The sequence below is a fragment of the Cydia pomonella genome, chromosome 13, assembly GCF_033807575.1.
Source record: "Cydia pomonella isolate Wapato2018A chromosome 13, ilCydPomo1, whole genome shotgun sequence".
NCBI lineage: Eukaryota > Metazoa > Arthropoda > Insecta > Lepidoptera > Tortricidae > Cydia > Cydia pomonella.
Genome location: NC_084715.1, coordinates 19,373,890 through 19,382,495, shown reverse-complemented (window position 1 = coordinate 19,382,495; position 8,606 = coordinate 19,373,890). Strand labels below are relative to the sequence as shown.

Here is an 8,606-nt window from a genome sequence, read left to right as displayed (position 1 = left end):
AATTTAACCTCTCGTGTGCCAGGATAATTTTTACTTATAGTTTCCTCGAGTATAGAGCAAAGAGTATAGAGTCTGCGGTAAGAGAAGAGTCGTGAAATGTATGGGGCCCATTACATTCCACGACTCTTTCCGAAGAGACTACGAGAGCTCCATCTTTGTGTTTCACATGACACGGCAAATTCCCAAAAATGAAATTACAATCCAGCTGGAAGGCTTAACCTTCGCTTATGAGATCAAGTTCAAGCTAAATGCAAATTAATATGATGAATATTGGTCTATTGGAGAAAATATTATTCTACTCGACGGTAGATGGCGCTATTTTCATAATTTATCGTGTGTGCCAAAATTTCCGAACGAACGCTAGTTGTCAAACTGACATTGATGTTTGTAGGTTATACTTCACCATTTTTGTTTTTATTGGTATTTCATGACCAAGCAAAACAGTTTCACTAGAAAATAAATACAAAATTCTGATAAAACACCTAAGAAATGGAGTTCCCTACATTAGGCGAACATTGCACGTTCCAAAACTGTAATCAGATTGATTTTCTACCGTTACAATGTAAATGTGGGAAGGTTTTCTGTCGTGAACATTTTACCGAGCACAGCTTGTCGGGAGAGTGTGAGTTAGCGCCCGAACCGAAGGAGATAAAGCTGAAGAGCGATGATCAGATATTCCGATGTTCGTCAAAGGGCTGCCGGAAGGGTAGCTTGCACGAAATATTGTGTCCGAAATGTCAAAAACACTACTGTATTGAACACCGATTTCATCCGTAAGTATTCCTTTAAACAAATCTAAAATAGAGCGTTTCTATAGTGTCCATGACTAGCTTTAACTATATGACTTTAAACTATATAGGTATAAAAGATTAAGACCTTTATATTTATTTATTTATTTAATCTTTATTGCACATAAGAAAACACACTGTACAATAGGCGAACTTAATGCCGTAAGGCATTCTCTACCAGTCAACCTTTAGGCAAAGCAGATAAGTTGTAGGCGGTACCTTTCAATATCAATTCTTTATTTGTTTGTCACAGGTACATAAATAGGTGGTAACTAAGTATGCTAAGGAACAGCTATGATGTGCCTTTTGGCGTACGAAATAACTTCTTATTATGTAACTATATACATACACAATTTTTTATTTACATTATTTAATGGGTAATGAGGTAATAGGAGGATCCACACAGAGCGAGCATACGCACTAGGCAAGCTCGCGCATAAAACAGCCAGTGTAGACGTGCCTCGGCTGACTCGTCTACACCGGCCGTTTTGTGCGGGAGGAGAACACTCTGTGTACACCCGTCTAATGAGATTGGCATATGCAAACATAATTTAATAAGTCAATTTATATATATAAAATAAAAATGACAAAGGTTCATGTTAAGCTATGCTAGGCAATAATTATGCTAATAAATTACAATTAATTAATTCTTTCAATTTTGATTCCTAAGTTAACTGATTTAATTTTTTCACTGAATGGGATTGTTGTATCAACTTATCGAACCAACATTTGCTTTGTCTTTCAGTGAATTTCCAGCATTTGATTGCTAACAATATTTATATTTCTACCTACCTTATAACTGCATTTCAGGTCATGCCCAGAGATTGATGATGAAACAATGGCACACAAAATTGAACAGCTAGAGGCACCAAGACGTCAGTTCCATGAGGCCAACAAACATTTGCAAGAGAAGGTATAATTCTTTTTGCATTACTCAGTTTGCAAATGTATTGATGCATGACTAGAGGGCTGGGTCGTATCTAAAGCAGAAACACTTTCCAGATAGATTTCTGTACATTGACCGGCATGTTGCTATCTCTATTGCAGGCGCATAATTATATTGCTATCCCACCCATGATGCCAGTTGTCCATGTCACTGTGCGAGTGAATGAATGAATAAATGAAATAGCCTTTATTTCAGACAAGTATTTTGTAAGTACATTTCATATATATATATATATATATATATATATATATATATATATATATCTAATTTCCATCTGTATGCCTTTTGTAGGCAAAACCTCCCCTAACTGTTTCCATTTATCCCTATCCCTTGCTATTGTAGTCCAGCAACCTCCTGCTGCGCTCTTAATCTCATCATCCCATCTTCTTGTTGGCCTGCCACGCTTCCTCTTTTTGTCTCTAGTAAAACAGTACATTATTGCTTTAGACCACTTTTCTCTCCTTCTAATTGTGTGACCTGCCCATTTCCATTTTAACTTCTTAATTGTTGTAGTAATATCTTTTGTTTTAGTACATTTCTTTATATCTATATTTCTAACTTTATCAGTCACTTACCCATCATACTTCTCTCCATAGCGTTTTGACAAATTTCTAGCTTTTTGTAGTGGGATTTGTTAAGTGCCCATATTTGGCAACCATAAGTTAGAACAGGAAGTATACAGGTATCAAACAATTTAATTTTTATGGTCATACTCATTTCCTTATTTTTCATAACTTTTTTAGGTTCCAAATGTTCCAATGTACTCGCATGACAGCAATATAATTATGCGCGTGCTATAGAGATAGCAACAGGCGTGTCAATGTACGAAGATCTATCTGGAAAGCATCTCTTCTTTAACACAGCGGATCAGCATTGCCATACAAGTGGCATCGCTGCCAGCCTACTGGGAATGCTGCTAATAGATAGTGATTTGGGGCAAATTTTCTATTTATATTTTATTTTTAAGTTTAGTTTTTAACTTTCTTTTGTAATTTTAACTTTAAGGCATAATTGAATTGTTTGTTTAAATTACTTGTTAGTTTGATCAATAAAAATATATTGTAGAATAGATGCACTTGACCAGGTGTATGTGATAGTCAGATTCTTTGCTGTGCTTTTACTTATCGTTGGATGAATCAAGTATCCAAACAAATGTCCTAGAAATTCTGTAATGATCTTCTTCTTCTCACGAGCCTATTTCCCATGTCTCTTGGGGTCGGCCCTCCTAGTCCTAAGACGCCATTCTGGGCGTTTTTGTGCAATTTCGGGTTTTAAATCCGTCGTCTTCATGTCCTTGGAAATGGTTCCTGTAATGATATCTTTTTGGTGATTCTGTAATGATATCTTTTTTTGGATTTAAGTGGTGATTTATCTGCATTTTTTAGTAAGTATAGAAATTTCTTGGTTGCAGGTGACAGAAAATATAAGAAAAGCACTCCAATCAACAGCAAAAGTGAAAACAGCCTCGAAAATCCATCTCATGAGAATAAAACAAAAAGCTAAAGGCCCTAAGTCTGTCCCCGCTTCTGATCGGGTTTACTTTGCTATTGGAAAACCAAAAAACATGGAAGCCAAGTCTATGAAAGTCATTGAAGATGTGGAAAAATTAGTGGCCTTAGAATCTGTGACCTTAGATCCTGATTTAAAGGATTCTGTGCCAGTATTTATAAGCTCAAAATGGAGTTTAGGCAGAGCAATAGACAGTATTTGTGAAACTTGTGACATTAAGAATGAAAATAACAAAATGAGTGATGTGAAACTGAGGCTGTTCCGACAGTTGGACGGATACTGCATCAGTCCTCAGAAGATGGATGGGGAAATCGGAGAGCTGATGAAGCAAGAGGTGTTGCTGGAAGGTGACAAGTTAGTGGTAGAGTACATTGACAGTAAAGTGTTAAGTAATATTTCAGAAAATGCTCAGATTTTCTTGAGCTGATGTATGTATCAAAAACAATAGTAAAGTCATTGAAAACACTTGTAGTGTAGTTTTTCTTACCATTTTCATCAGTGTATCTAATAATTGCATAATTTTAATTGTATATTTCAGTCTGATTTAGTTGAATACCAAATTAATTACTTACCATTTTAAAAATGAATGCCAAGGACACTCATTTTAAAATAATTAGCAAAAACAAAGATTTTTTTAATTGGAATAGTCAGGTCAATAAAAAACAATATAATAAATAAATTATCTAATAAGCATAAAATTACAAATATCATTAACAAACGTAAATTAAAGCAGTTCCCCATTTTCCTTGCTAATTTGCGAGGTGCTCCTCCCATACTGTACTAGTGGAATAAGCGGCGCCGGCGCCGACTGCTGAGTATGCGCAGTAGCGGGGGGCGTGGCCGCCAGCTTGTACCGTTCCACCAACCAATTGCAGCGTCCGCTGCGCGCGATCAAATTTATCAAGTCCCTGCGGTACTGCTTTGTGAGTATTGCGTAAAGGAACGGATTAGCGCACGCGTTCAGCGGATAAAAAAATACTAGCAGCACTTTTCCGTGGCTCACGTCGACTAGAGGAACCCCCGCGAGCGCTGTCACTCCGAAAAACGCAACTGGCGCCCAGCAGAGTAAATCCGTACCGATTAGTAAAGCCATTTTGTTGGCGATGCGTCGTTCTGCAGCCGCCGCTGCTCCTCTGCCTCCGTACTTTTCTCCACCGCCTCCAAGCGATCTGTATATCCCCACATAGCATACCACTATTATCACCCACGCTACAGCATTGAAAAGGAACAGAGATCCTTGATACACTGCATCTGAGGTCGATGAACTCTTAACAGGCAAGCAAATAGAAGTAGAAGAATAATCTGACACGCCAGCCAGAGGCAACCCGGCCATGTGAATAGAAAACAGCCAGCCACCGATCATGATTTTAGCTGCCGTTCCCAAAGAGATTCTCCTCTCCAAATATATCGCAAAGGTAATCGCGAACCAGCGTTCCAGAGTCACTATAGTTAGAGTAAAGACTGATAGCTGTCCAGAAAAGACAGATAAGAATCCAGCGATTTTGCATCCGACTCCATATTGCCAGTCGTAAGCGTAGTTGAAGAATTCTCCGTAAGATTGTAAGTCTACTACAGCTAACATGAAGAGGTAGATTCCAGTGCACAGGTCAGAGAAGGCGAGATGACACATAAGGAAGCGCGGGACGGTAAGTTCCGAGCGGTTGGCGAGAAGGACGATGAGTACAGCGAGGTTGCCGACGACGGCCGCGGCGACCACGAACCAGACGCTGGCGCGCAGCCACGTCCAGCCCATCACGTCCTCGCACGGGTTGAGAGCGTCGGGGAGGGGCGTGCAGTTCACCACGCGTAGCCTGTTGACAAAAATTTGCGTTAGTTCATCCCCTTATTGACTCGTGAGGTCTGAATGATCTTGAGAGATATCTAATAGCCAGCAGGCGTATCTTCGCAGTCGCACGATATGTCAAGATATTGCTCTAGACTAGACTCTCACTAAAGCGCCGTGTCCGAAAGGGACTTGTGCTTTGTGCTGCAAAAGTACCTATGATGTGATGTAATGCGCGACTATAGGCAACATGCCTACTGTATCATATTTGACAAGCAAGATTGCTCAGTTCTCTACGCTTGAACATGGTAGATCTCATCTAATCAAACTATGTGACTAAATCGTTAGCTTTTGAACAAGTGTGGTGCAGGACATCGAACAGTCGCTGAACTAATTAAGAGCCCTATTGACACCGTCTGGATGAAGACCCGATTGAAATACTCGTACATATTATGGTGCAAAGGGAAAGATGAGGTACGCGGCGCGCGGATATAATGACCGTTGCTCATGTTCTGTTAGTGTTCAAAAAGGAAAGCTAGGCTCTCCAAAACATGTCGTGCGAATGACTAAAAATACGTGAGTTACCTAAACCGTAAAATTAGCTTGATGCTAGTAAGCCTCACGACAGTTTAAATTCGAAAGATATAAAGGTCTTAAGCTTTTACATCTTACTTGGCGCTGAAGTTGCCGCACTCCAGCATCTCGGCGCCGGTGGTGTTGACGGCCTCGTGAAACATTTCATCGTCGTATTCGGAGCTGACGTCGCCGCTGTAGTCGAAGTCGAACATGTTTGGTGAGTAGTCTTCGCTCGTTGTTGCTGTTGACTCGTCTTCTTCTGAACTCCTGGAGAAAGAGTTCAAAATGTTAATAAATCGATTTACAATAAGGTGTTACACTTCTGAAGTCACGCGTACATATACTACGTTAACCGCCTACCATCAGGCAGGCTGTATGCTTATTTGACGTGATAAATAATGATTAGGTAGTTAGAATAATTACTATAATTGGCTTAGAACCGTTGCAAACAGCGTACTAAAAGAGGTGTTGCTCAGCACCCAATACGGTCTGAAAGGGATGAAGTATCAATAAAAAGTGTATAATAATTTAGGATTTGACTTAAGCCGTGCGTATTGTTAAGAGCTCGGATACTTATTTTCAGTAATCAAAACAGTTGAAATGCCAATCACTTAATTATTTAGGGGTCTATTAAGTGTCACCGCGTATTTTTACCAACTTAGTTCAGTTCGTAGCGAAACGCTTACCCTTGTAGTTCCGCTACTAATCGTTGAGTGTCGATTTTTCTGATAGGCTCCAAGGATCTCTGTCGCCTCTCTGCAGATTTTGCGTTTTGAGCACATTTCTGAAAACATATACATTGTTATAAAACATCTCCCTTTAGCATAAATCGCGTAGGACACAACTCACTAGTGCCGCTCACGGCAACACATATTAGTATACAAATTTTCTCATAGTCGTTTTAGGAGAATGGAAGAGAAGAACATGTTGTGCCGACCCCACATAACGTGGGATAAGGGCAGGAGGAAGAAGAAGAAGAAGAGTCATGCATAGTCAGCATCATCAACAGCTTTTGTAAAAAATAAAAATAAAAAACATTTATTTCGAACGACACAATCCATATTTTGTTAGTTACCAATATACTTAAATTACTATGTTATGATTTATGGCGTTATGTTAAGCTATTATGAGAGATTGGTAGATTCTGATTCTGACGCGTAGTCTGAACTGCTACTTTTGATGCCAACTGTAAATATTTATGCTATTCGCGCTCTTAGTCAACGCTTCACGCTAGTTTAGAGTCTGTTTTCAGTATTCTGTCTCTTTCAGTTGTTTTATGTAGAGTGCATAGAATGCATGGCGCGCTGGTTCGTGGCGCTCGGGAAACGCGAACGCAAGACAGTGGAAATGGTGGGTCAAGTGCGCCTCCTTCAGGCTCTCTCTTTCATCTTCATTTCATGACGTCCGTGCTTCGGGTACTGATACAGCGCAACCAACTGTCATCATTGGGGGGCCTTTGCGGCCCCCCCCACACCCCCCGCACGACGGTAGTGACTATGACTCTCTTAAGATAGCTTGTTTTATCAAATGGGCAACAGTGGAAGCGTATAGTGTTGAGTACTCTACCTCTTTCAGTTGTTTTATGTAGAGCTCATAGAGTGCGTGTCTCGCTGGATCATGGCGCTCGGGAAACGCGAATGCACAGCAGTGGAAGTGGTGGGTTAAGTGCGCCTCCTTCAGGCTCTGTAACACATGCAAATTATTTGAAAAACTTTTAACACACGTAAATAGTAAGTTTACTCAACTTTTGGGAACCAACCAAATTATTACGACGCCTGACTATAAATTCGCCTAGTTTTTCAAATTTTTTTTTATTGCGAAAAGGTAAGCATTTAACCACAATCTCACCTGATGGAAAGTGCCGATGCAGTCTAGGATGAAACATGCTTGCCTAAAAGATGTCTCTTCACTCTCGATTTAAAAAGGTCCAAGTTATAGTGAATTTTCATATACTCGAGAAATTGGAACGACGACGAGGGTACCGACGAGACGGGGTAGCCTACATGTCCAGGGCATTAGTCGCGTAAACCGAAAACGCTGATTCGAATCCAGCCTCCACCACTGGAGGTTCTGCCGGCCTAGCCAAAGTGACAATCGTTATCGCTACGACAACGAAACGCTTTGTGTCTCTATCACCCTTCCTTATTAGTGCGACAGTGACCGTTGCGTTTCGATCGCTACGGAGCGTAAGCCATTTGCATTTTGGCTACGCGGCCTGGTTACAGTTTCTTTTGTATATGACATCTATATATTTACGATAAGAAAACGATAAAATAAATCTTTGTACCTAAAGCATTTAAAACCGCTTGTACAATGGTCTGTGCTCTGAGGAATTGTTTGACATGATGCCAACGGCCACTTTCTATCACCGCACCGCTCGCCGTCGGCAGGGTGTTCATCCTCACACCTTAGAACCTAAATGGTCGCGTACTGTGCGGTTCAAGAGGAATTTCCTCCCGCGGACGCTCCGGCTGTGGAATGAGCTCCCTTCCGAGGTTTTCCCGAGGGTCTACAGTATGGGGTCCTTTAAAAAAGGAGTGTACAGGTTTTTAAAGGGTCGGCAACGCGCATGTAACATCTCTGGAGTTGCAGGCGTCCATAGGCTGCGGTGACTGCTTACCATCAGGCGGGCCGTATGCTTGTTTGCCACCGTCGTGGTATAAAAAAAAAATTAACAAAGCCCGCCACGATTTTTCATTCCCTTTTCAATTTGACATGGTGCCATAGTGGATCAGGGTTTATTTATGATGAGCTAAATTCTTATTGCCATACTAAAAAAACAAGAGAATGAGTCTTATGGTATGTGAATAAGGAATACAATTGCATGAGTTTTAATTGCATATTAGCACGCAGCAGAAGGTTAAAGCTTATAAATAACGGCTTTTGGGTGGCGTCTCGCGGTATAAGTCGACGTACAATATGTGCTAGATGAAGTGGGATTTAGCGTAAAGCCAATAAAAGCATTAAAAAGCTATGCTGCTCCAGATAATTGAATTGGATGTAA

General features: G+C 40.5%; 2 protein-coding genes across 2 annotated transcripts in view; one reads left to right on the top strand and one right to left on the bottom strand.

Annotated features, from left to right (window-relative positions):
• Positions 1-374: 374 nt before the first annotated feature.
• LOC133524496 (AN1-type zinc finger protein 1-like) lies at positions 375-3,714 on the top strand. Its single transcript, XM_061860562.1, has 3 exons — positions 375-773; positions 1,599-1,701; positions 3,146-3,714. Exons 1-3 carry the CDS (start codon positions 490-492, stop codon positions 3,668-3,670), a joined length of 912 nt encoding a protein of 303 aa, XP_061716546.1. The 5' UTR covers positions 375-489; the 3' UTR covers positions 3,671-3,714.
• A 197-nt stretch (positions 3,715-3,911) lies between these two features.
• LOC133524492 (lutropin-choriogonadotropic hormone receptor-like) overlaps positions 3,912-8,606 on the bottom strand; it is a 59,183-nt gene continuing 54,488 nt past the window's right edge. The window contains exons 10-13 of the mRNA XM_061860554.1: positions 7,169-7,285; positions 6,289-6,386; positions 5,699-5,869; positions 3,912-5,054 (exon numbers count right to left, since the gene is read on the bottom strand). Of these exons, the coding sequence (XP_061716538.1) occupies positions 3,968-5,054; positions 5,699-5,869; positions 6,289-6,386; positions 7,169-7,285 (1,473 nt within the window). The 3' untranslated portion in view covers positions 3,912-3,967. The remainder of the gene's footprint in view (positions 5,055-5,698; positions 5,870-6,288; positions 6,387-7,168; positions 7,286-8,606) is intronic.